Source organism: Saimiri boliviensis, chromosome 17, assembly GCF_048565385.1.
Source record: "Saimiri boliviensis isolate mSaiBol1 chromosome 17, mSaiBol1.pri, whole genome shotgun sequence".
NCBI classification, from domain to species: Eukaryota; Metazoa; Chordata; class Mammalia; order Primates; family Cebidae; genus Saimiri; species Saimiri boliviensis.
The window spans coordinates 65,325,202-65,352,886 of NC_133465.1; the positions used below are offsets into that span (position 1 = coordinate 65,325,202).

Below are 27,685 nucleotides of genomic sequence, written 5' to 3' on the forward strand. Positions count from 1 at the left end.
CCCGGAAGTCGGCATCTTCAAGTCATAGGAGTGAGCCGCGCCGGGGATGTGGGAATAAGATGGCGGGGAAGAGGAATGTTCTGTCATCTCTGGCAGTTTACGCGGAAGATTCAGAGCCCGAGTCTGATGGCGAGACTGGAATCGAGGCGGTGGGCAGCGCGGCTGGTGAGGCCCAAGTGGGAAGCTGGAAAAGGGAATCGGGTGTCTGCCCGGAATACTGTACCCCTCGCTGGGCGGGAGGGAACAAGATGGTCATTGTGCTCCAAGTACCGCACCTCGAATTATGTCCGGGGTCCTGGATGAGATAGAGCATTAGAGACTCTGTGCTAGGAGTGAAGAATCTCCTTCCCATTGTTTCGATTAATCTGCCTAAACTTACTGAAAGTCTCCATGCCGGTTATCGTGATGGGCAGAGGGATGAACAAAGAGGGAGCGGCTGCTGAGCCACTGCCTGTTCCGCTCTGGGCTCGTTTGATGAGGGAGAGCGATGAATAAAACATAGGTGGAAGATGGTAAAGATTGTTAAATTTATAACTTTTAGTTAGCAATGTGCCCTAAACACATCTTGGAGCTTTTAAAAATAAACGTATCTGATCCCCAAAGTGAAATGATCTAATTCGGTAAAACTGGGGTAGGATGTGAGCATTTGTGAACTTTTTAAGGATCCTGGGTGATTTTTTTTTTTTTTTTAATTTTATGAGTTTTTAAAACCTATCGGTGGTGTTCTCCTCAGGTTGAGAAGCACAATGTTTGTTTCACACTGGAAATAGATTTCTTTGGGACAATAGAGAACAAGTTACCTAACGTATCTGGACCTTAGCTTCCTCATCTGGAAAGTGAAGGGGATTGGATTAGGTTAGGTACTTTCATGTTTTGTGGGTTTGTGTGGTCTCTTGCAGTCAGAAAGTTCTCCGATGGTTTCCCATAAACTTTATAGTGTTAATCTCGTGTTTGTAGCATTCGAAACTGAATTTAATACTTGGTTTTGTTCCCTGCCCTTTTAATGATTTTATTCACTAAATGATGGTCTTCTTAAGAGCCAAATCGGCCGGGCGCGGTGGCTCAAGCCTGTAATCCCAGCACTTTGGGAGGCCGAGGCGGGTGGATCACGAGGTCAAGAGATCGAGACCAGCCTGGTCAACATGGTGAAACCCCGTCTCTACTAAAAATACAAAAAATTAGCTTGGCATGGTGGCGTATGCCTGTAATCCCAGCTACTCAGGAGGCTGAGGCAGGAGAATTGCCTGAACCCAGGAGGCGGAGTTTGCGGTGAGCCGAGATCGTGCCATTGCACTCCAGCCTGGGTTAACAAGAGCGAAACTCCGTCTCAAAAAAAAAAAAAAAAAAAAAAAAAAAAGAGCCAAATCTGGGCCTATGGTCACTTAACATGAAATTTAGGTTTCCCTTGTATCTTCAGAGATAGTCCTGACCACTCAAATCTCTGGACATTTTTCTTACATTGTAACTCTTGATTTTTTTTTTCTTTCTTTATTTTTAACTTTTCAGAAGAGAAAGGCGGATTGGTATCTGATGCCTATGGGGAGGATGACTTTTCTCGTCTAGGTGGTGATGAAGATGGTTATGAAGAAGAAGAGGATGAGAACAGTAGACAGTCGGTAGGTAAATCTCTCAAATTCAGAGCTACTGAAAGCACAATTTCATTTGTCAGATTTTGGAACTGTGCCAACAGTGTTCCATTTCATGGCTAGCTTCATCCCCTGCTCCCCTCTTTTGTTTGGTATTAGTGGAAGAAACTGGGTTGGATATCAGTAGTTCTGTTTGAAAATTTATTTTCACATGGATCATTTTTTATTAATCTTTGAATTGAAATTTGGGGGAAAAGATCATGGATTATTTTATTTAACCCAGATATCAATTGGTATTTTCTGTTGATTTTTCCCTATTTAAATGATTTACTCCATTTATAGCAGGTGTTCATCCTAATTGGTTTATCATTTATATCTACAACCAACTCTGCATTATTTTTAATCTTGGTTGGGATCATTGAAATCTTGTCAGTTTATTTAAGATTAGCAAGGAAAATTAGTTTTCGCCTGTTTCTTCCTCTCTTTTGAGACAGGGTCTCACTCTGCTGCCCAGATTGGAGTGCAGTGGTGTGATCATTGATAATTCACTAAGGCCTTGAACTCCTGGGCTCAAGTGATCCTCCTACCTCAGCCTCCTCAGTAGCTGGGGCTACAGGTGGGAGCCACCATGCCTAGCTAATTTTTTTTTTTTTAATGAGTTGGAGTCTTGCTCTGTCACCCGGGATGGAGTGCAGTGGTGCGATCTCGGCTCACTGCAACCTCCGCCTCCCAGGTTCAAGTGATTCTCCTGCCTCAGCCTCCTGAGTAGCTGGGATTAGAGGCATCTGCCACCATCCCCAGCTGATTTTTGTATTTTTAGCAGAGACAGAATTTCACCCTGTTGGCCAGGCTGATCTTGAACTCCTGACCTCAGGTGATCCACCGGCCTCAGCCTTCCAAAGTGCTGGGATTACAGGCATGAGCCACCACGCCCGGCCCAAGTTTTAAAATTTTTTAAAAATTTTTTTGTGGAGATGGGGTTTTACTGTTTCCCAGTCTGGTCTCAAACTTCTGGCCCCAAGCGATTCCCCTGTCTCACCCTCCCAAAGTGCTGGGGTTACAGGCATGAGCCACCATGCCTGACCTTCTTAACTTCTTTTTTGACATTTTACTTGGCACTTTTTATCATGGTGCCCTTAGTTCTTGATCACAAATCTTGCCTGAAGTTTAGTAGGTGCTGGCGAAGGAGAACCTGTGCAATTATTAACAAGAAAGGCTTTAGATACATAATCACCTGAGCAACATGAGCCAGAATTTAAATTGAGGCTGGTGCATTAACATAAGACACGCAGTGTTGAGTCTGGATGTCGAATCTGACTACTTAGCAACAGTTTTAATTGAAACACTCACAATATATTATTTGTTTGAAATTTGTTACATGTTGGTATGTAAATGTTAGCATTAAATTCTTTCCACAACAAACAAATGTACTTTGTACATTATGCAATTTGGGAGATATTTTCATGCCTTTAGCCCCATCCATTAATACTGGTAATTCAGAGTTGACTGAAATTATTCAGAAAAGTTTTGCAAGTTGTTTTCTCTTCTGACTTTTCTGAAGTACCCACATTCTGGCTTAATATCCATAACTCTTTTCTTTAGTACATTTGCATAATGTGTTTATAAAGTGTTGTCTCATATTTGCTTTGCTTAGAATGAATTTTCATCATGTTAAAGCTTCGTTTCATATTTTAGTAAAATCCTCTCATCAGATCTTACTGTAGACATTCTGAAATGTGATTGTATTTGTCTGAGCTCCATCTCTGTTTATTTGGCATGACTGATTTCATTTTAAGAAGATAATGGAAATTGCATTTAAAGCCTTGGACTCACTGGCACCTTACAGGACAGTTAAGTCTCCAAATCATCAGTCTAGTTTGTTCAAGTCTCTCAAGTGGCATTTATATTAATATGTGGAGTGCTCTGTAATGTTTGGGCTGAAGTGTAGCTTTGTTGAAAATAACAGTTTAAAATTAAATCATTTTTTGCTGGGGTATTCAGTTAAAGGCTTCTCTGCATTGGGAATGTTCTGGGTAGTGGAGGTGACATGGATTTCGCCAGCTAATAAGGTAGCTGATTCAGCATCTGCTCCTGATCTTTGACCTTCATAGCATCAACATTAGTGTTCAGTGGAATGGTGGGCTCACTTTGGAGAATGCCTTACCATGTGTGATCCTTTGTGTCAGGCTGACCTCATTTGGATAAGGAACAGGACTGGGTAGAATGGGTCATTGGCAGTTCTGTGAGCACTTGGGTAGAGGCAGAGCCAACTCAACTAGGACTCTTGAAAGGTTGGGCATTGCCATTTAGTCCTGCCTTTCCCAAGTCACTTGCTCTGGTCATGATGCCTATCTTCCTGTGTTGATGTTAGTAAGTGCAAATGCTGGTTGAGGTGCTGTGATAGAGCTGTGTGTAAGTCTTGGCACTTGGTGTTGAACAGTGTTACGGTAGGTCTGAGTCTGATTTACCTATGTATATGAAAAGCAAAGAAGGCTCATAATCCTGGTTTGAAGTAACTGATATTTCAGTGGAAACACGCTGCCTGTTTTATTGTGTGGTCTGATCTTACTCTTTCCTGAAGCACACTTTGATGTCTGTGATTTTTACCTGGGGCATTTTCATTGATGTGGACTGTCTCACCATTAGAGTAACCTAACTTTGAGCTGCTGATGCTTTTTTGTCCCCACCCCCAGAATATCTCTTTTTTCCCCTTATCTCTCTCTGGTTCTGAGTTATATGGTAGGGGAGGGATTCTCCGTGGGATGACCCCAGCTGGGTACATGGGCTGTTTGCTCCAGCCCCTAGTTATGCATGTGAGACTCCTCAGGCCCGCTCCTTTAAGCTTAATCCTCTAAATTCTTTGTCTTGTAGGAAGATGACGATTCAGAGACTGAAAAACCTGAGGCTGATGACCCAAAGGTATTTGGTGTTGGCTGTGGTGGGTGGCTGGATGCAAACAAGGTGTTTGAACATTATGGCTCAGTTCGTATGTCTGGTCAAGATCTGTCCCACTGGCAAACTGTGCGACTGCATGGACATTTTCTGGGATAAAAAAAGCTTTATAAAGAAAGAACCTGAAGAACACTCAGGAATGAACAAATCCTGAGACAGACTGGATTTCCAGCCTTTCAAATTGTGCCATATCTCCCAACAAGAAAGGCGAGAGGCCGGGCTGAGTCCAACAACCCATTTGCATTCTGCATCCCAGATGGGGCTTTATGGTGTCACCACCATGCAGGTTTATTGGTCTGTTTCTAGACTCGGGAAGCTTTAAGGGCCGCCTCGTGTGCTTTGGATTCTCTTTAGTCATCTAGAAGTGAACAAAAGGCTATAAGGTCAGACCAAAATGAGGCCTCTCCCAGCTCTTGGGGTTGGTGGGTCTAATTCTCATTTTCCCAGGGGTGTGCTTATCTACTTTTGGGTAAGCTATATAGAATGATCTTTTTTGGAATGGTGTAACTATTCTCATAGTTCCATCCTAGTAGCAGCTGAGGGTAATTTGCAGCAATTCCTATCACACTTCTTAATGATCTGTTGTGAAGGTTAAGACACCCTTGTGTTGGTTAAGCTGCTATGCTGTGCATCGGGCATTAGAAATTACTTGTTGAAGAGTCATTATTTATGAGACAAACTCCCACCCTCCAAAGAAGACGACTTAATTCTATCACTCTAGACCTGGAGAATAAGGACCACATTTTGCAGTTAAAAACTGCTTTGAGGAAAAAAAAAAAGAAAAGAAAAAAAACTGCTTTGAGACCGGGCACAGTGGCTTATGCCTATGATCCCAGCAATTTGGATGGCCAGGGTGGGTGGATCACTTGAGGTCAAGAGTTCAGACTAGCCTGGCCAATATGGTAAAACTCCATCTCTACTAAAAATACAAAAATTAGCTGGTGGGTGTTGCACGCCTGTAATCGCAGCTACTCAGGAGGCTGAGGCAGGAGAATTGCTTGAACCCGGGAGGCGGAGGTGCAGTGAGCCAAGATCTGCCAGTGCACTCCAGCCTGGGCGACATAATGAGACTCTATCTCAAAAAAAAAAAAGAAACTGCTTTGAAACCAGTTATAACTTTCAAGATGACCTAGTAAAATTTAGGTAATTTATGCCCAATTATAATCTAAAACAGTAATGTATTTGAAAATACAGTGTGAGCTTTTCCATATTTAAGCTGATTCTGTGATTGGATAGAACTGTGTGTAGCCAATAAAATAAATCATGGAAGGTTGTGAGTGAGAAAGATAAGAATGTGTTTTACTAAGAAAGAAAGTTTTGGCACCAGAAAGCAGGAGGAAAAAAAAAAAGAACGCCTAAAAACTGTAAATGCAACCTACTTTCTATGCTGAGTGAAAAACCCGAAACCCAGGCCTAAGAACTGGTAAGATGGTATGGGGCAGACCTGTGGCCCCATAGTTCAAAGTCAGTCACAACTCTGCTTGGGCTTCGGAATGAAAACACTCAGTAGTGATAGTATTCTTATCTGTCCCAGTGTTTAGGGCAGGTGTCCCCAAACTATGGCCCGCGGGCCACATGTGGCCCCCTGAGGCAATTTATCTGGCCCCCCGCCGCACTTCAGGAAGGGGCACCTCTTTCGTTGGTGGTCGGCGAGAGGAGCACAGTATGTGGCAGCCCTCCACTGGTCTGAGGGACGGTGAACTGGCCCCTTGTGTAAAAAGTTTGGGGACGCCTGGTTTAGGGTATATAGGACTTAGAGCCTGCATATAAAACAAGCCTAGAAGAGCCATTAAGTGTTTGGGTTTCAGTTGTGTAGGGAAGGGAGGATGTGGATCCATGAGTCTTTCTGGGTACAGTTGCAGCCTTTGCTTAAGGCTGGAAGGCCTCCTGGGGAAGTTGGCTGAAGAGCAGGGTACATACACTCAACAGCCACCCCTTCTAAAATACTGTGGTCAGGCAGCAAATCCTTGGAGAATGACGTGGCTTTGTGAGTGAGGGTGAGGGCCACATGAAAAACGAAACAGACTTTACTGCTGTCTGCTAGCAGTCACTAAAGAGCCAGGTCAGCGACCCAAAAAAGGTGAAGCTGGAAAGATTGAAGTGCCTTTTGTGCTCAGGCTTCCCTTTCTCGGTCCACATCAGAGCTGGACAGCCCTGTCATTTCTGCCTGTTCTTTGATGGATGTCAAGTCATGTGTATTTCAGGTCTTATTGTGGAATGAAAAGTCTTTCATGGAATAATATCTGTTCCTGTTGAAGAGCCTTCAAAAATCAGAACACAAAATCCAATCCTCAAAGTAACATGATTTAGTTCTTTTGGAGAGTGATGGAGGAAGATTTAGACAGAGCCAGCTTAGATGTTTTGGGATTCCCAGTGGCCGCCAGGCCTTGAATATTTCTCATGGCATCTCCAAGGACTAGAAATGATCCCCAGCATGAGTCTTCTGTGATACTCTTGTCTCAGTCCTGGCCCTGGCATCCTCCTGTTTGAGCTGGCCTCAGACTGCCTTCCACATAGCAGCATGTATCCCAAATCCAGAACTTTCTGGCACATTTACATTTTATTTTTATTATCTTATTGAGAAGGAGTCTTGTTCTGTCACTCAGGCTGGAGTACAGTGGTGCTATCTCTGCTCACTGCAACCTCCGCCTCCTGGGTTCAGGTGATTCTCCTGCCTCAACCTCCTGAGTAGCTGGGATTACAGATGCCAGCCACCACACCTAGCTAATTTTTTGTATTTTTAATACAGACAGAGTTTTACCATGTTGGCCAGGCTGGTCTCAAACTCATGGCCTCAAGTGATCTGCTCGCTTTAGCCTCCCAAAGTGCTAGGATTACAGGCATGAGCCACCATGCCCGTTTTACATTTTTTTAAATTGATATGTAACATTATTTATATTTGAAACCCTTAATTTTGAACATTCTGCTTTAAGCATATGAAGTTTCTTTCTTTTTTTTTTTCTTTTTTTTTCTTTTTCCTTTTTTAAGAGACAGGGTCTCACTCTGTTGCCCAGGCTGCAGTGCAGTGATGCAATCATAGCTTACTGCAGCCTCAACCTCCCAGGTTCAATTAATCCTCCCACTTCAACCTCCCAGACAGCTGGGACTACAGGTATGTGCCATCACACCTCGCATTTTTAAAAGTTTTTTTGTAGAGAAAGGGTTTTGCCATATTGCCTGGTTGGTCTTAAACTCCTGGACTCAAGCAGTCTGCTGGCCTTGGCCTCCCAAAGTCCCAGGATTACAGGTGTGAGCCAGCAGGCCCAGTGCATATGAAGTGTCTGACAATGGAATAGGTTACAAGTGTGGATCTTTGTTAAAAGTGTCATTTATTTTAACAATTAGATTACTGTCATAATTGTCTCCTCCACTAGATGGCATTCTCCCTTCTACTTTGGTTTTTTAAGATCTTTTAATTTTTTCAGTAGTTCTCAAAACCTTTTGGTTTCTTTACACAGTTAAAAATTGAAGATCTCAGAATTTTTGCTCAGTTTGGTTTTATGTATTGATATTTACTATCTTATAAGTTAAAACTGAGACATTTTTAGTTATTTATTTTAAAATAACAAACCTGGCTGGCTACTCATACCTATAATCCCAACACTTTGGGAGGCTGAGGTGGGCAGATTGCTTGAGCCCAGGAGTTCAAGGCCGACCTGGGCAACGTGGTAAAACTCCATCTCTATAAAAAATACAAAAATTAGCCGGGTTTGATGGTGCATGCCTGAAGTCTCAGCTACTTGAGAGGCTGAGGTGGGAGGATCACTTGAGTCTGGGAGGTAGAGGTTGCAGTGAGTTGTGATCATGCCACTGCACTCCAGCCTGGGTGACAGACTGAGACCTTGTCTTAAACAAGCAAACCTATTACATATTAACATAAAAAACATTTTTAGAAAAAATAAGTATTTCTGGGGCCACGGTGGCTCATGCCAGTTGTCCTGGCGCTTGAGGAGCCAAGGCTATGCGTTCAAGGCCAGCCAACCTGGGCAACGTAAGAACCTCTCATTCATTAAAAAAAAAAAAAAATTGGGCTGGGCGCAGTGGCTCAAGCCTGTAATCCCAGCACTTTGGGAGGCCGAGGCGGGTGGATCACGAGGTCAAGAGATCGAGACCATCCTGGTCAACATGGTGAAACCCCGTCTCTACTAAAAATACAAAAAATTAGCTGGGCATGGTGGCACGTGCCTGTAATCCCAGCTACTCAGGAGGCTGAGGCAGGAGAATTGCCTGAACCCAGGAGGCGGAGGTTGTGGTGAGCCGAGATCGCGCCATTGCACTCCATCCTGGGTAACAAGAGTGAAACTCCGTCTCAAAAAAAAAAAAAAAAAAATTTAGGCCAGGTGTAGTGGCTCACACCTGTAATCCAAGCACTTTGGAGGCCAAGGAGGGCGAATCACCTGAAGTTGAGAGTTCAAGACCAGCCTGACCAACATGATGAAACCCTGTCTTTAAAAAAAAAAGAAAAAAGAAGTACTTCCAAAAAAAATGTTAATACAAAGAATGGCCCCGTGTCACCACTTTATAAGTCTCTTTAATGTCTGGCTTAATAGAATATGGCTAGATACTCATAATTGCTTTTTCAGTCAGGTAATTGTATGTATGCTGCTGCTGCTTCTTTTTTTTTTGAGAGAGAGTCTCATTCTGTCGCCAGGTACCAGGCTGGAGTACAGTGGCTCGATGTCAGCTCACTGCAACCTCCGCCTCCTGGGTTCAAGCAATTCCCCTGCCTCAGCCTCCCCAGTAGCTGGGACTACAGGCGCACGCCCAGCTAATTTTTGTATTTTTTTTTTTAGTAGAGACGGGGTTTCACCATGTTGGCCAGGATGGTCTCGATCTCTTGACCTCATGATCCACCTGCCTTAGCCTCCCAAAGTGCTGGGATTACAGGCGTGAGCCACTGCACCCGGCTATATTCTTCTTTTATACTTCATCAAAACTCAACAAGTGATAGTATCCTTGAAAGGTTAGTTACGTCATGGAATATGAGGCCTTATCAGTGAACTTTATATTCTGCTTCCCTAAAATCCACTGGTCTGTCTTGCCCTTTGAATGGATCTTTTACTCATGCATGATTTTATATCATCAGGCATTGGTGATTTGAAAATTGATCATTTACTGAGTTATACAGATCTTTTTTTTTTTTTTTTTTTTTTTCCTGAGGTGGAGTCTTGCTCTCTTGCCCAGGCCGGAGTGCAGTGGTGTGATCTCGGCTCACTGCAACCTCCACCTCCTGAGTTCAAGCGATTCTCTTTTCTTTTTTTTTTTTTTTTTTTGAGACGGAGTTTCGCTCTTGTTACCCAGGCTGGAGTACAATGGCGCGATCTCGGCTCACCGCAACCTCCGCCTCCTGGGCTCAGGCAATTCTCCTGCCTCAGCCTCCTAAGTAGCTGGGATTACAGGCACGCGCCACCAAGCCCAGCTAGTTTTTTGTATTTTTAGTAGAGACAGGGTTTCACCATGTTGACCAGGATGGTCTCGATCTCTGGACCTCGTGATCCACCCACCTCGGCCTCCCAAAGTGCTGGGATTACAGGCTTGAGCCACCGCGCCCGGCCTCAAGCGATTCTTTTGTCTCAGCCTCCCGAGCATCTGGGACTACAGGCGGGTGCCACGACACCCAGCTAATTTTTGTATTTTTTTTAGTAGAGATGGGGTTTCACTATATTGGTCAGGCTGGTCTCAAATTCCTGACCTCATTATCTGCCCACTTCAACCTCTCAAAGTGCTGGGATTACAGGTGTAAACCAATGTGCCTGGCCTCTTTTATTCTGTGGTATCAAAGAAGTGGTATTTATTAGTGATGTCACTGATCTCAGCAAAAAAATCATTAAATGTTGGAAACCTTTTAGCAAGCCCACAATAAGGAACAACACATTTTCCAAGATAATGTGTTTCTAATAATTTTTCTTTGAAAGCTTGAATTTTATCATTTGCAACATGTGCTATCAGAGCTTTCCTTGAAGTGACAGGCTTTAGTCTTGAGAAAATGTCTAACAAATACCCAAGTCCAGTTAACTAGTTTCATTCTTTCAAATAAAAATCGTGTTTCAAGGCTGGTTGCGGTGGCTAACAGCTATAATCCTAGCACTTTGGGAGGCCGAGGTTGGCAGATCACGAGATCGGAAGTTCGAGACCAGCCTGGACAACATGGTGAAACCTTGTCTCTACTAAAAATAAAAAAAATTAGCCAGGTATGGTGGCAGGCACCTGTAATCCCTACTACTTGGAAGGCGAGGCAGGAGAATCTGTTGAACATGGGAGGCAGAGGTTGCAGTGAAGTGAGACCACACAATTGCACTCCAGCCTGGGCAACAGAGTGAGACTCCGTCTCAAAAAAAAAAAGTGTTTCATGAAGAAAACTGCTAGTTCAACTAGTAACTCAATCACAAACAGTGGTCCACCCTTTTCTGTGGCTTCAGTAACCTGAGGGTCAGCTGCAGTCTGAAAATATTACATGCAGTAAGCTGTTTTGGGAGTGAGATCACATTTGCATAGCTTTTATTACAGTATATCATTCTAATTATTCTATTATTGTTAATCTCTTACTGTGCCTAGTTTATAAATTAAACTTTATCATAGATACGTATGTATAAGAAAAAATCATAGTGTATATAGGGCTCCGTACTATCAGAGGTTTCAGGCATCTACTGGGAGTCTTGGAGCGTATCCCCCAGGGGCATTGCTATGTGTGCTTTTCCCTGAGACATCGTCTGACCTTGTTAACCAGCAGAGATATTTATACATCCCACTCATGTCATTGCACAAAATATTAAAGAGGTTTATATTCAGATGTCAAGATGTCATAAAACTAATTGTTTTTACTGTTCTGGCAGAGCAGAACATTTTGTTGTTGGAGATAGAGTCTCACTCTGTTGCCCAAGCTGGAGTGCGGTGGCATGATCTCAGCTCACTGCAACCTCAATCTCCCCGGTTCAAGCGATTCTTCTGCTTCAGCCTCCCAATTAGTGGGGACTACAGGCATGCGCCACCATGGCCAGCTAATGTTTGTATTTATAGTAGAGACAGGATTTCACTGTGTTGGCCAGACTGGGCTTAAACTCCTGACTTCATGATCTACCTGCCTTGGCCTCCCAAAGTGCTGGGTTTACAGGCATGAGCCACCACACCCAGCCTATAGCAGAACATTCTTAAGTGAAATTGGCTTTTTTTTTTTTTTTTTTTTTTGAGACGATGTCTCACTCTGTCACCTAGGCTGGAGTGCAGTGGCCTGATGGCCTGATCTCAGCTCAGTGCAACCTTCACCTCCCAGTTCAATTGATTCTCCTGCCTCGGGCTCCTGAGTAGCTGGGATTACAGAAGTGCACCACCATGCCTGGCTAATTTTGTGTCTCTGTGTGTGTGTGTGTGTGTGTGTGAAGTTGGGGTTTCACCCTGTTCGCAAAGCTGGTCTCAGATTCCTGACCTCAAGTGATCCACCCACCTTAGCCTCCCACAATGTTGGGATTACAGGTGTGAGCTACCACACCTAGCTTTTTTTTTTTTTTAATCAACTGAGCATACAATGACTATAGCTATAGTTTGGTGCTGCCACCTTGATTTGTTCTAAAGGCTAGCAGTTTACCCACCATTGCTTGCGCAAATGTCAACACAATGAAAAAGACAAATAATGACTTAAAACAGTTAGACTTTGCAGACCCCTTAGAAAAACCACTATTCTAATACAGAAATCATCGGTCAGTGATTCAGTAGTTGTTTGAGAGCTGTTCTTATTGCTCAGAAAATGTTTGTTGTTAGCCTTATGGGGTCTTGAGCTGTATTGAGGATGGGTTAGTATTCAGAGTAAAATGATTCAGCCCTGGCATGGTGGGAGGAGTGCAAGCTCTGCCATGAGACCGGGGTTTGCTTGGGGAAGTCTCTTAACCCCAGTTCTTCTCACCAGGAAAATAATCATCATAATAAAATCTGCCTCATTGATTTTACGGGGTTCAACTAAAAGTAAGATGCAGTTGTCCCTCACTATCTGTGGGGATTGATTTCAGGACCCCCTCCTCAGAGGCTCAAGTCTCTGATATAAAATGGTGTAGTATTTGCATATAGCCTAGGGAATTGTATGTATACTTTAAATCATCTTTACGTTACTTATGATACTTGATACAATGTAAATGCTATGTAACTAGTGGTTAGACTATTGTTTAGGGAATAATGGCAAACAGAAAGCTCTGACATGTTCAGCACAGATGCAACTGAAAAAAACACACATGAACATTTTCAATCGGAGGTGAGTTTCGGCCATGGCTTCGGAAGCCACAGATGCAGAGGGCCGGCTGTACTTGGCTCTGTAGTGTCTGGTGTTTGTTCAGCGGCATTGGTTGAACTGACCACCACTTCCAGTTCCTCCTGCACACATTTCCCAGGCTGCTCACACCGTGTTGTTGGCCTGTTTTGGAAGAGCAAACTTCATGTTTTAAACTGGAGTGCGCTCATAGAAGAGCAGTAGCAAAGGTGAGCGGACTCAAAAGCACGTCACGGGAGGAAAAGGTAGAGCTGGAGGAGAGAAGACTTGGAAAGAGCCGGTGGTAGCGCTCTGGTGTCTGAAGGTCTGCTGAGGAAAAGGCAAAGGCAGTCTGAGGCAGACCTGAAGCTGCCCATAGAATTCCGCAGAAGTTCACCTTCGCGTAAGGAAGGATCTTTTGTGATCTCCGGCCAAAAGTAGGTTGAGCTGTTTCATAAGGTAGTCAGAGCCCTGTTTCTAGAGGTTTTTCAGGCAAGTTTTAAGAAACTACTTGTCATAAATGTCTTAAAAGAACTGTGTGGGTAGAGGTCGGACTAAACCCCAAGGGGTCCCTTGGGCATTATGCATATAAGCAAAGTTGAGGGTTCTTTAACTTTATCATCTGTTGACTTGAAAATGTGCACAGACTGTGGAATTGCCCTAGTCTTTATTGCTCTGAAGTTTGGGGTTCCTGTGAACGCAGAGTCCCACGTTTGGAAGCATGAATAAGAGCTAACTCTGGCCCACCTGTGCAGGGAGCCTTTGGTCCTGTCCTTTAGGCTGGGGTAGCAGGGATCAGCTCTGTGGGTGCTGTTTGCCCCAAACTAGAGAACGGGAGGTTAGAGAAGGAGGCTGCACGTTGCACTTCTGTTTCATTATTTTTTGTCTCTAACTTCAAGTTTCTGGTTTTGCCTCTTTAGTAAGCAACAAATTAACAGAAGGTGGCACTGCAGTTTTGGAAAAAGTCAGACCAGAAGTGACAGTCCTGGGACCAGTACCTCACTCCAGGGAAGGAGAGCCTGGTGGCTGAAGTGCTTCCTCCCCTTGTTTACCTTTGGCACCCGAACATCCCTTTCGCCACTCTCCTTTGTCCATTTTTACCTCGGTTGCCCTGGTCAGTTTCCCTTGTTTATTTTTTTCTCCACTCCTACAGTTCCTGTGGATGAAGCTGTTTCCACTCACTCACTGTCCCTGACACGCCCTTCCTTTGAAAACAAACATGGGGGTTGAGGGCCTGGAGCAAGAAAGATGGAGCAGCCTATTGCCAGCTAACTGGGAGGGATGGGAACACCGAACTCCCTGAGGTGCTGCGGTCCACACTGTGATCTAGGAAAAGAATCTTCCCAGCCCAGGAGCGTACATCTGTAAAAACAAAATTGCGTCTTCTGGGTCAAAGAGGTGGCATCAGGTGGGGGTTGGAGGGAATTGTTCTGACATTTTTTTTAAAGGCGTGTATAAACTCAGTAAAAGTAAAAGCAAACATTTTTAAAATTCTGAGACCCCTAAAGTAGTACTAAAATGTGGAGTTCAGACACAACTTCGAGCCAGTCTAGTGGACTCATGGTCGGAAGACCTGGGTTGTGCCCTGGCCTGGCTTCCCTCTGGCTGTGGAATCATAGGCCTATAACTTAAGCTTCACTCGGCTCCATCTGGGAAGTCAGAGCCATGAGACCCGCTTTAAGGTGGTCGTGATTGTGGTGTGAGGGGATGTGCATGAAGGTGCTTTTGGCATAACGCGGTGCACTTTCAGCAGTGCTTGGCCTTTTCAGTGTCACTAAGTCTGATGATACCCTCATCCTGTAGGTTAGAAGGTGTCCCGATTTCTCGGCTCACTGCCCTTTGTGTCTCCATAGTTTTTCACAAACCTCCAGGACCAAAAGAAATGCCTAAGGAGGCTGAGTGTTGAGGCTCACTCCTGTAATCCCAGCACTTTGGGGTACCCAAGGCAGGAGAATTGCTTGAGCACAGGAGTTTGAGACCAGCCTAGACAACATGCTGAAACCTGTGTCTACAAAAACTACAAGTGTTAACCAGGCATGGTGGTGCGTGCCTGTAGTCCCAGCTACTTGGGAGGCTGAGGTGGGAGGATCATGAGCCTGAGAGGAGGAGGTTGCTATGAGCCGAGATCTGAGCCAGTGCACTGCAGCCTGGGCCACAGATCAAGACTCTGTCTGCAAAAAAGAAAGAAAAAGAAATGTCTGTGTACCAATGGATGCATGAAAAAAAGAGAAATGCCTAATGAATGGTTCTGTCTCTTAGGTCGTTAGCTTCAGACAGTAAGTATTACTGTCCTCAATTTAGTAGCTGCTTGAAAAAATAATATGCATAAGTTTGTGTGGTATGTGACATGTGGAATAAGGCTGTGTTTCCTGTGACAGTCTTGTTAAATATCCTGTGGCAGCTTTGTGAGTTTGCTGCATTACCCCAGGTGCCTTGATGCATAGTTCGGGAACTGTGGCAGTAGATTGTCTTAGAGTTCCAGAGTAGGGGCCTTGATAAGTCCTCACTTAGCCTCCCCTGGAGGCCTGGTCCAGCTGGGTGAGTGGTTCTCTCCCTCAGTAGCTATTCATACCTACCCTGAAGAAGACCAGGTCTCCCAGTTGCCTCGAGTTACTGACTCACAGTCTAGATGAGGACTTATATTGGGCAGAGCTGACTCACTAATTCCCTTACCCACTGTCCTCTCAGTTCCTTCCCACAGTCCCTGCATTACTGCAGATCTTTTGAAGTACCAGAATCAAATATCTGAAAACTGCCTAAGGGGCTAATTTCCCAGGAATTTGTTGTTGACTGCTGATTATAGGAAGAACTTTTGAGGAGCCTGCCAACAATTGAATGCGGGCAGCACTGCAGGTTGAAATCTGATATTCTCTTTATTGAACACAGGCTCCAGAACACGGGCCGCTTCTGCAGGATCTCTGCAGAACACAAGTGTTTCCCATTTGGGCTCCTGGTATATTTGCTGCCCTTCCAGGACTCTGAGATCTGAAAGGAAGTTGCTGTTGCTTTTCATAAACAAGCAGCATAGGACTGCATTCCTCCTGATATTGAAGGTATTTAGAGGGTGTATGGTGTGGTAGGAGATAGGACCCCCGAGTCCTTTTGCAGCATTGCAAACAGGTGTTTGTTGATGCCCTGCTGGAGAGCCCTGAGAACGGAGAATTACTCTGCCAAATAGAAGAGCAAACTTGATCTATCAGGGGTTAAGCTTGGACTTTTTTTTTTTTTTACACACACGCTCACACTCACTCTCATACACTTAAACAGAAAGCTGGACTTTTTTTTTTTAATGGACAGAGTTTTTTGGGTTTTTTTTACAAAATAAAATTTTTTTTGAGATGGAGTCCTGCTCTGTTGCTAGGCTGGAGTGCAGTGGTATGATCTCGGCTCACTGCAACCTCCACCTCCTGGGTTCAAGCAATTCTCCTGCCTCAGCCTCCCAAGTAGCTGGAATTATAGGGGTGTACCACTACACCCAGCTAATTTTTGTATGTTTAGTGGAGATGGGGTTTCACTGTGTTGGCCAGGATGGTCTCGATCTCTTGACCTCATGATCCGCCCACCCCAGCCTCCCAAAGTGCTGGGATTACAGGTGTGAGCCACCACTCCTAGCCTAAAATGTTTCTATATTGTGTTTATTTTTATTATTGTCAAATTATTGTAGCAAGATCAAGTATTTTGTGAAAGGGAAAAAGAATCACCTAATCCTGTTAGGCTGACAGTACAACCATATTTGTTCTTGTATGTTTGCCTATAATAACATGTTTTGTATCCAACTTCGTCTCTGTCTGTAAACATCTTCAATGTTGCTATACTGTATAATAGCAATGTGACACAAATGAACAGTTAAAAATGAACACTCATTCTCCAAAACCTATAAAAAGAAAATAAGAAAAAAAGATAAAGAAAAAAATTTTTTTAAATGAACGCTTGCCAGGCACAGTGGCTCACGCCTGTAATCCCAACACTTTGGGAGGCTGAGACAGGTGGCTCACCTGAGGTCCAGAGTTTGAGACCAGCCTGACCAACATGGAAAAACCCCGTCTTTACTAAAAAAATAGAAAATTAGGTGGGCATGGTGGCACATGCCTGTAATCCCAGCTACTCAGGAGGCTGAGGCAGGAGAATCACTTGAACCCGGGAGGCAGAGGTTGCCATGAGCCGAGAGTGGGCCATTGCACTCCCTCCTGGGTAACAAGAGTGAAACTTCATCTCAAAAAAAAAAAAATTTCCAAAGGGAGAAGTTTTTTAAAAATCCCTTGAGATCTACTAACTTTTGTTCTTGTGGTGACACCAGTCATTAGCACAGATTTTCACATCATTTACCTCATTCCCTTTTTTAAAATTTATTTATTTATTTATTTATTTATTTTTAGAGACAGGGTTTCACTATGTTGGCCATGCTGGCCTCGAATTCCTGACCTGGTGAGAGACCAGCCTTGGCCTCCCAAAGTGCTGGGATTACAGGCGTGAGCCACCATTCCTGGCCTATTTACCTCATTTTTGTATTTTCTTCAGCTCTGTAGATTAAATCCAGAAATAAGCACATTACACTAGTAAAATCTGAATGGGTTTTTATAACTGAATGCTGTGTCTGCAGTTTCCCTCTAGTTAAGTTCTTTGATCAGCAGGAAATGGGCCATGTTCTTTACTTGGGTCAGAAGGAAATAACTCATCCTTTAAGCTCGTGTTCTTATTGGAAGTCCACGTGGCTGTTCATCCAGGAAGGGAGAAGAGCTGAGTAGAGTTCAGGATTTGGTAGCATTTTTTTCTGTGAGTCCCCAGGAAATCTCTAGGCTAAGGATAGGGTGGTGGCCCCCATGGTGTATATGATTAAGCCTGCAGGATCAGCCCTTCTGAACAAGTTAACTCAGACATGACTCACTGGGGCACCATGGACTCTAGAGCTGTTTCCCCTGATCGTTAAGCTGAAAGGTAGTAATTCTGGCTGCCTTCCCTTAAGTCCAGGGTGTTCATACCTGCTTCTCTCTGTGACCTGCTAGAGAATCATTCCTGGAGAGGTGTTTTTCCTTCTTGGCCTTTGTTGTTGGCATACCCAGTCGCTGAACGAATAGCTTTCTACAAACCGTTACCCTTTGCAGCCTCTTAGTCTAGAGGGAAAATGTGGGAAGTTGGAAAGCTGAAGAATAACTGGGCTTTGGAGCCAAAGCTGCTTTATTGTGTTTTATCTACGTTTACTCGTGTTCAAATGGAAATAATAATGTATACCTCGTGGGTTATTTTGAGACTTGAATAGTGTAGGTTAGCTTGTAGTCCTATGTTTAGGGTGTCATGGGGGGGCGCTATGCGAGCGGGAGAGTATATGTTTGGTCCTTCCATCTTGGTTTTATTAGTCCACTTGCCCCTGTGTTCTGTCTCCTATACCTTGTGATCTTTTGAATGCTGATTAAGAGGGGAAAAAATTACAGCATGACTCACCCAGGACCAGAGAAGGAAATGGCCCTTGACCGTTGCTGGTTTGTGAGCCATCCACTCTTTCTTCTCTTGGAAGTTGTAATTTGGGCCTTGAACTGTTGAGAAGTGTCCAGGGCTCCCTAGCATTTGGCACTTCCCTGCACTCAGCACGCTGGATGACCTTCTTCAGGCTTTTCCTCAACAAACACTAGGGCTGCCTTGCACAGCTGGGAGACATGGCATTCTGAGATGCTTGTGGAGTGGCTGCGCTGGGGAGAACCTACCCCAGCCTGAGGTCTAGGGTTTTAGGGGCCTAGGGGTCTAGGGGTCTGCTGGGTGGTGACCAGATCTGAGCAGGAGACAGAAAGACAGGCAGACAGGCCAGCCATGGAAGTCACTCTTCGATTGTCCCAAGGGAAAGAAAGAAATCCAAGCCTGCTGTGGCTTTGTCCTGCCCCCTTCCAAGGAAGGCCTCACTACATCTTAAGCTGAACAGTGCTGGCAGAAACGCTGGTAGTTGTTGGAAGTTGTGATCTCATGCAAAGGGGAACAATGACCATTATTCTCCCTCTGACCCCTCCTTAACTCCATTGCACTGCTATAGGGGCCTTCTCCTGGCAGTTGATCCAAGTAACCTGAAACTGAGACTCCCAGAAGCTCCACCCAACTCCTGTGGTTCTGCAGCCCACAGGGAGCCACCCCATGTCTGGTCCGCCCTCCCGTCAGTGTGCAAGCCCCAACATACCTCCTTCCCTTTGGGGTCAGATACCATGGATTGCTAACCGAGGTGTGGCTGGGCCCCTCCTTCCCTATCTGGGACTCATCTTTTTGAAATTATATGATGCAGAGAACTGCCTGTCCTTAGGGATCCAGCACTTCCAACCTTCGTTCTGTATTTTGATCCATGTCTCCGGAAATGCTGCTGTGTGATTTCTAGGTTTGATAGGATTTTGCTAATTTGTATTCCTAACTTTGGAGTTAGGTAAATATTTTCTGGGCTGCACTTTAAAGATGCTGGCATTCTTTTTTTTTGAGACGGAGTTTCGCTCTTGTTACCCGGGCTGGAGTGCAATGGCACGATCTCGGCTCACCGCAACCTCCGCCTCCTGGGTTCAGGCAATTCTCCTGCCTCAGCCTCCTGAGTAGCTGGGATTATAGGCGCGCACCACCATGCCCAGCTAATTTTTTTTGTATTTTTAGTAGAGACGGGGTTTCACCATGTTGACCAGGTTGGTCTCGATCTCTCGACCTCGTGATCCACCCTCCTCGGCCTCCCAAAGTGCTGGGATTACAGGCTTGAGCCACCGCGCCCGGCCGCTGGCATTCTTTTTAGCCCTCTGAATAACTCAGTCCTCTTCCTACCAGTGTGTTGACGATGACCAGTTTGCATTTCTGCGACTCTGGTTTTCAGGAACTGCAGGTATATTTGCCTGAGATGTTGCTGTAACTCCACTCCTCAGCTTGTCAGCCAACCTCTGAGAAGGGATGTTTTTGGAATTTGGTAGCCATGTAGAGTAGTGTGCCTTGCAGATGTCACTTTGCCATTCTCAGCCTCACAAAGGTGTCTCTTTTGTCCTTGTTTGGCTCCAAGCTCCCCCCAACCCCCCAAATATATCCACCTAAAGCACAGAGACACTGTTCTTGTGGGAAGCCTTGAAGGGAAAAAGGCTTTCTTGGCCCCATCACCAAGGGCTTGACCCAGATCTTTGGTGTGAGGCAACCTCTGGAGCTAGATATAGCTGCTTCTGACTCTGGGGGTGAGACAGAAAGGGAATGGCCCTCTCTGACCATCTTCTATAATTTTCAAGAAACCAAAAATCTTCAGGTGTCTTGAATCAAATGTAAATTGCATTTGGAATAGTCGGATAACAAAAGTCTCCCCTTGTAAATGGCTACCTCCATTTACATTGAAGTCTCATTGGTTGCAACACGTTCCATGTAACAGAACATCAGGAGCTATGCTGAGCCACATGGGCTTTGTAAATTTAGCCAGATTTTTCAAATAAAGAAAGAAACTGTGTCCCTTCCCCTCTCTACCTTGTCTTCAGTCTACAAGGCCAATTCTAGAGCTGCTTAGTAAGTCTTGGCAAACTCCTGTTTCACCCATTCCTATAGAAACCCTCTGTGGTTGGGGGAGCAGAGCCTTCTCATCAGTAAGCAGCCTAAGAGCAAAGGCAATCCCAATGTGTCCCAAGGGGCCCCTCCAACTTCCGCCCATTTTTCTGATAAATTGAGTGTTTCCATTCCCAGGCAGGCCATGTGCCCATGGCAGTGGCTCAATCCTGGCCAACAGGATACAAGGAAAGGAAATGTGCTGGCGATGGGCTTTCTCCAGTGGCAGTGGCTGGCGTCTAGCCCCTGGGGTGGGATGTTCCCATGCAGCATTGGGTTTGGAGGCTTTGCTGAGCTGTTGACAGCTCTCACTCCTAGTCTCAAACCATGTCTCTGTCAAACCAAATTTCCTTCTGGAACTTGGTGGTATTTTATAAAGGTAACCCAGCATTGTTGCTTTCTTGGTGACCTGAAGTAACTCACATTGATCTCAGAAAACCTTGTTTTGACCGTTATATTGATGCCCCCCCAAGAGGGTTTCTGGAAGATGGCATATCAGTTGTTCTGAAGCAGCCGTATTGCCTGATGATTAAGAACACAGTTTCATGGGACTCTTGTGAAAATTAAATGAGATTCTTAATTGAAGAGCCTAGCATAATACCTAAACTTATTCCCCTAGATTGAGTTTTCATATTTTAACCCCAATGCTTGGTGCATTGCTTGGTGTATAGTACATGCTCAATAAATTATCCATGGGAAAAAAAATGAATTAACTATATAGTAATTCTTTTTGTCTTAGGATTTAGGAGCATTAGGCCCACTGTTCAGAAAGAAGATACAGGGCTGGACCTGGTGGCTCATGCCTGTAATCCCAGCACTTTGGGATGCTGCGGCAGGAGGACTACTTGAGCCTAGGAGTTCAAGACCAGCCTGGGCAACATAGTGAGACCCCACCTCTACAAAAAATTAAAAATTAGCCAAGCATGGTGGTGCATGCCTGTAATCCCAGCTACTTGGGAGGCTGAGGCAGGAGAATTGCTTGAGCCCAGAAGGTCAAGGCTGCAGTGACCTATGATTGTGCTATTGTACTCCAGCTTCTGTGACAGAGTGAGACCCTGTCTTAAAAAAAAAAAAAAAAAAAAAAAAAGATGATACAGGAAGACGAGCAAAGAATTGGGTTTGAAACTTTTTTGTAATTCAGTATTGGTGTCCCTTCCCCACCTTCTCCTGCCCGTTGGCAGCCTTTTATTGCAAGCCTAGCCCTTTCATTAGCTGCTCTTCTGCTGCCTGTCTGTCTGACATTTCCTGTGAATCTACACACGAAACTAACTGTGGAGTTGAGCAGGCTTGGAGCCTGAAGTTATAACAGCTAAAGGTAGGTATGGAACCTAAACTGAACTGAAGAAAAACTGATAGTGGCTGATATGTGTATGTGTGTGTGAGAGAGAGATCAGTGCTTGAGCACCTGCTGTGGGCCAGGCTGTTACAGGTGGCGATTTTTGTGAGTACTTGGAGTAAGGTAGTTTGTCCTCATTGGCCAGGTGGTCATGAGGGTAGAGGAAGACGTCCTTGGGCTGGGCCTGAGGTCTGCAAAGGGCTTTCTAAGCAGGAGTGGGGAGAAGGCGATTTCAGGGAGCAGGCATTGCAAAGATCCTAGTGCAGAAAGGGGAGGAAGAGGCTGAAATGGCCGCAGGGAATCCTCAGGGCTTGTGGATCACAGTGAAGATCTGTTTTTAAGGAGCTACTGGGCTCATGAAGTGAGATCTCATCAGGCTGTGGGCTGTCCCAGGTCTGAGAGAATAAAGGTTTGGAAGGAGTCATTTTACTAATCTGCCTCCCCAGCTGCCACCTACATGTAAGATGCAAGATTACATTGTCCAGCAGAAAACCCCCAGTCTGTAGCATTCTCACCTATGGCCTCGGGGCTGGCTGCCCTGTGCCCTGTTCAGAGTGCTTTCTCTGTGCCTGCTGGTCCCCAAGCTGGAAAGAAAACGTGACATTTGGATTTGGCGAGATTTAGATGTGGCAGCTCCCTTGTGGGACTCAAGTTTGACACTGGAGCTTTGTGTGTGCTTTGTGGGACCAGTTCCAGGAAGGATTGAGGGAGCATTGTTGGCTGTAAATAAACCTCCACTCTCTTACCCAGGACTTGGTGCTTCTCTGCTGAGTAAACCCTCCCAGATCAAATGGCAGCTTGTCTAGTTTCGTGAGTCTATATTGTTTTTACTTCCTTCCTGTGCTCTAGGCAGCCTCATCCGTGGCTGGACTTTTGTATTCCCTGCCGGAGGAACCATATTGCAGGTTCTGTAATTCCTAAGAATCAGGTCCCTGCCACTGACCTACAGCTGTGGCTGTTGCATCTCCCAGGTCTCAGTCACAGTTGGTTAAGAAACCAAATTGGCAGGCCGGGCGCGGTGGCTCAAGCCTGTAATCCTAGCACTTTGGGAGGCCGAGGCGGGTGGATCACGAGGTCGAAAGATCGAGACCATCCTGGTCAACATGGTGAAACCCCGTCTCTACTAAAAATACAAAAAAAACTAGCTGGGCATGGTGGCGCATGCCTGTAATCCCAGCTACTTAGGAGGCTGAGGCAGGAGAATTGCCTGAGCCCAGGAGGCGGAGGTTGCGGTGAGCCGAGATCGCGCCATTGCACTCCAGCCTGGGTAACGAGCGAAACTCCGTCTCAAAAAAGAAAAAAAAAGAAAAAAAAAAAGAAACCAAATTGGCAGGTCGGGAGCACTGTTCTTCTCCAGGGACAGCCCCCAGCCTGCCGCAGCCACCTCCTGCTCTGATTGTTGGGCCTTTAGTCTCAGGTGGGGTCTGGATGGATTAGGGGTGTAGGCAGAGGAGGAGGCCTCAGCTCAGATTGGTCTCCTCCACCAGCTCGGCATTTGAAGCATTCTTCCTGTTTCCTCCCTTCTCTGTTTTCTAACTTGACTTTTGTTTTTCTCTTTTCATTTTCACTTGTGTCTTTTAGCTGTTGTCGTTGTTGAGACAGAATCTTGCTCTTTCAGGCTGGAGTGCAGTGGCGCAATCTCGGCTCACTGCAACCTCCGCCTCTCAAGTAGCTGGGATTACAAGCATGTACCACCATGCCCGGCTAATTTTTGTATTTTTTAGTAGAGACAAGGTTTCACCATGTTGTCCAGGCTGGTACCAAACCACCGGCCTCAAGTGATCTGCCTGCCTTCGCCTCCCAGAGTGCTGGCATTACAGACATGAGCCACCATGCCTGGCCTATTTTTCCTTGTGTCTTGATTGGACTTGAATGAGGGAGTTGAAGAGGTGGCCCTATTCTCTTCTCCCAGGAGCGGCTTCCCTTTCCTAGGTGAGGCACTTTGTTTTTGCCTTCCTTAGGAACTGGGTGAAAACCCCTCAGCCTGTTCTCACCACGTGTTGTTGCTCATGTCTCTGGGCCGCGGGTTCCATGCCCTCTGGCTAATGTAGACAGATGCCTGGTGAGTAGACATCCAGGATGAGTTCATTACTTTGACCAACTGAGAATTTCTACCTGGAGGCCAGTAGGTGGGTTCATACAAGTCAAGACAGGTGTTTCCTGTGCATTTCAAAGCACTGCTCAGGGGGAGAAGAAAGGAACAGTGCTTTCTTGTTGCTTTTTACTTGTATCCTCATAACCTTCTTCCCGCTTCCTGCCTCTGTGGGGGCCAAGTGAGAATCTCCCCCTCCAGCAGGTGTGATAACACCAGTGCCTTGAACAACTGGCAGTTTAAAATAATTGAACCTTTCTTCCATCTCCTTAGTTCTACCATTTAAAACATTTCAATGGGTGGGAGGTGAAGGTTGAAAAATTACCTACTGGTGACAGTGTTCACTTTTTGGTAATGGGTACACTAGGAGCCCAAACCTTACCACCAATTGTATAATATATCCATGTAACAGACCTGCACAGATACTGCTGAATCTAAAATAAAATAACAATTTTTTAAAAAAATTATAAAATCGATCCTTCATAACATGTTTTTTTCTGACACGTGGCATGCTTCCATGACAACTGTCATGGGTGCTTGGTTTATTTTTCTTTTTTTTCCTCCTCTTTTTTTTTTTTTTTTCTGAAACAGAGTCTCTGTCACCCAGGCTGGAGTGCAGCGGTGTGATCTTGGCTCACGGCAACCTCCACCTCCAGGGTTCAAGTGATTCTCCTGCCTCAGCCTTCCAAGTAGCTGGGACTACAGGCAAACACCACCATGCCTCGCTAAGTTTTGTATTTTTAGTAGAGTCGGGGTTTCACCATGTTGGTCAAGCTGGTCTTGAAGTCCTGACCTCGTGATCCGCCTGCCTTGGCCTCCCAATTTACTGGGATTACAGGCTTGAGCCACAGTGCCCGGCCTCATTTTTGATACTGAATGCCTGGTATCTGAGACATGACTGGTAAGAAGATGTCTCTTTAGGCCTGTCGTCCTCCTTGTGATAGAGGTCATTATAGACGAATATGGTTACTGTTTGAATAGAGGCTGCTTTCGTTGGATGAAACTTGATTCAGTGGTTGGTGGTGTGTAAATGGCACTAAAAAGCAACTCTGAGGTATTCCAGGTTCTCCCTGTGTCACCCAGGCTGGAGTGCAGTGGCATGATCATAGCTCACTGTAGCGTTGACCTGGGCTCAGGTGGTCTTCCTGTCTCAGCCTCCCAAGTAGCTGGGACTACAGGCTGGTCTCAGATTCCTGGCCTTAAGCAGTCTGGCCCCCCTCAGCCTCCCAAAGTGCTGGAATTACAGGCGTGAGCCACCATGCCTGGCCAAGTGGGCACTTTAGGATCCAGAGAACTTAGGTTGTTGTCTTTCTTCTTCAGGAGAAGCTCGGCACAGTGACAGAGGCGCCCAGGGCTCAGCAAGCTCACGGCCCAGCTTGTTGGACTCAGAGGGCAGAAGAATCACATTCTAAACATGACAAGGTATAGCCGCAGGAGGCAAATTCCCAGCTTGATTCTCCAGAGCCTTCTAGGTCCCAAGGGTGCCTGTGACACCAATGGGAATCTGAACCAACACAGATTCCAGAGTTGTCTTAGGAGACCTTAGCGCAGCTCTGGCCACTTCCTGAGCATGCGTGTGGCTTCCGAACTGTCCAGGCTACTTCATGCGTTTGGTTTAACGGGTTCTCATAAGGCAGAAGAATCTTCTTGAACTCGGAGTTGGGTCCATGGTCCGTTGGTCAGTACTTTGTTCAGAGGCACTGAGGGTGGAGGGCCTGTGGAGCTGGATTGTGCTGCTGGGAAATTGGATGGGCCTTGCTTCTGGGCCTCAAGTTCAGAACTGAGAGTCCCAGTGTTGTGAGCTTAGGGTATACTCTGGGCATGCCACACACTTTTTTTGTACTAAGAGGATAGAAAAGCAAAGACCAGACTAGTTGTCAAATCGAAACCCACCTACCCAGTATATGTATGTCTTAGGCATAGAAGGAATAATTGGGGGTGGGGACTGGAGAACCGAGCTAAAGGGAAAGACTAAAAGGGTTAAAATACTTCCTGTGATTTTGCCCCATCATCTCTTTTCTTCCAGAGACGTGACTCAACAACCTCAGCTGGGCCTGGCAGCACACATATCCCACACACCTTGCCATCTCCAGGGTCACAAAAGCCACAAGAAGCCACAGGGAGGCTCCTGGCCTCTTACTTTACCTAAGGAGCCCCTGAAGTGGCAAGTGTGTTTCCCTTTGAAGAGCCATCGCGCGTTTGGTGACACTTCCTGTGGCTCTGGGGTAGATGCGGTAGACTCCCTGTGTGGGGATTGGGCTTCTGCAGTGAGTCCATGAGAAGGGGTGGGCGTGGTGTGGTGTGGAACCTTGGGGAAGGGTGAGTGGGGGCTGGAGGAAGAGTTAATGAATGGACAGTCCCATATGATCAGCCAGCTGGCAGCGGGGAGGTAGGAGCTGATGTTTTCCCATAATCAGCACCCAAAAAGCTGTTCTCTAAAGGGAAAATTTAAGGACATTTCCCAGCCCCATGTTTTGTTACTGACACTGAGGAACATTGGTTTCAGAGTCACTGCTACAAAGGCATTGTTGCTGGTCCCCTGAGAGACTGGCAGTCTCTGTAGAGCCGCTGATTTATGACTGCAACCTGAAGTTGGCGTGGCAGTCCTCCAGGCGCGCCTCCCTGCCCACTCCCAGCCTCCTCTTTGCCCACCTGATTGGCAGGGGGCAGTGGCTCAAAGAGACGGTTACTAAGCAGCCTGGCCTGGATGTGGTGCCCCGCCAGGTTGAAAGAATAGCTACAGTGTTCAGAGGAATGGGAAATTTGGCCTGTCCTGGCATCAGGAGGGACTTTTTGGGAAGGGGTCTAAGACTGAGTCTAGGCTCAGGATGGGGAACTGGGTGGCCTCCCTGGCACCCTCCTTTTGAGCCATGGTGTGGTGTGCCATGTCTTTGTGTAAGTGGAGCCTGCGGAGCTCTGCGCCTGTCCTCAAGAACGTCTTGTGCAGGGTGCTTCCTGTCCCTCCTGCCTCGCTGATCAGAGGGAAAGGACCTGGTGTCCCACGACTTTCTGTGAACTCTGCTTCTGCTCTTCTGATCATTAGCAAGTGTGGCCTTTGAGATTGTTGATCTAGCTGGGTTTGAGGGGCTGGGTGTCAGCAACCCAGAAATGGGGGAAACAGGTATGTTCTTGCCATTTTACACTTGGGACAATGGAGGCAAAGGAAGACGTGTGATCTGGGGCTTGGACCATGGCCTTCTCTGCATTGAGTTTGGTTTAGATGAAACATTTACTATGGAGCAGTGAAATCCAGAAAACCTCTAGCCTTTGCTCTCAGGTTTCTGCAGGACCTGTGAACGTGACTGTCATGGGACAGTGTTTGCATTCAGGATTGAAAGAAGCTTTTCTTTGAAGGGAGGATAAAGCCAGTGTAAAGAGCTGAGAGCCTGAGAGAGGCTGCCTTGAGCCCAGAACCTCTCTGGGAGCCCCGTTCTGTCGCTCTTTGAAGGTTCGCTGCATGCTTGCTCTGAGGTTCCATGAGCTGCCCCTTTATCCTCATGATAAAGCCTCCCTTTTTTGAACCAAAAATAAGAAAAGTCTCTTGGGAGCAACTAGTCTGCATTTTCATCTCGAGAGTCTGCTGTTAACAAAGCAGTCACCTCTTGCTTCCTCGGTACCAGCGGTAGAGGCAGTGGTGTCTGGGCTAGCTGGGGCCTTGAGCTCTGCACTCCATTCAGGCATGCTTCCTCGGACCCAGGAGCGCTCAACAGGCAGGGCATACATTGTCCGGGTGGCCGCGGCAGGCTTGCTAGTGTGTGTTCTCCTCAGCGCTGTGTTTGGTCACTGAAGAGGCATGGAGGAGAGACCGGCGTGGGGCTCTGGAGCATCCGGCTGCTGCGATGCCGGAAGAAGAGGGTTCGAAGGCTCGGGGGTGCCAGAGGCCCCTGAGGCATCAGCTTACCCTTAGTGTTCCTAGCGGTGCTTTTACCTTTTCTCCGTCCTTAAGAACCCTGAGTGGT

General features: G+C 46.0%; 1 protein-coding gene across 5 annotated transcripts in view; it reads left to right on the forward strand.

Moving 5' to 3' along the window:
- The first annotated feature begins 7 nt into the window (after positions 1-7).
- SAP30BP (SAP30 binding protein) overlaps positions 8-27,685 on the forward strand; it is a 40,937-nt gene continuing 13,259 nt past the window's right edge. For 2 of the 5 annotated variants that reach the window (XM_010342418.3, XM_074388981.1), the window contains exons 1-4: positions 8-165; positions 1,507-1,616; positions 4,458-4,505; positions 25,047-25,148. In XM_010342418.3, the coding sequence (XP_010340720.1) occupies positions 60-165; positions 1,507-1,616; positions 4,458-4,505; positions 25,047-25,148 (366 nt within the window). In that variant the 5' untranslated portion in view covers positions 8-59. The other 3 variants (XM_003931725.4, XM_010342420.3, XM_010342419.3) reach the window with 3 other exon arrangements.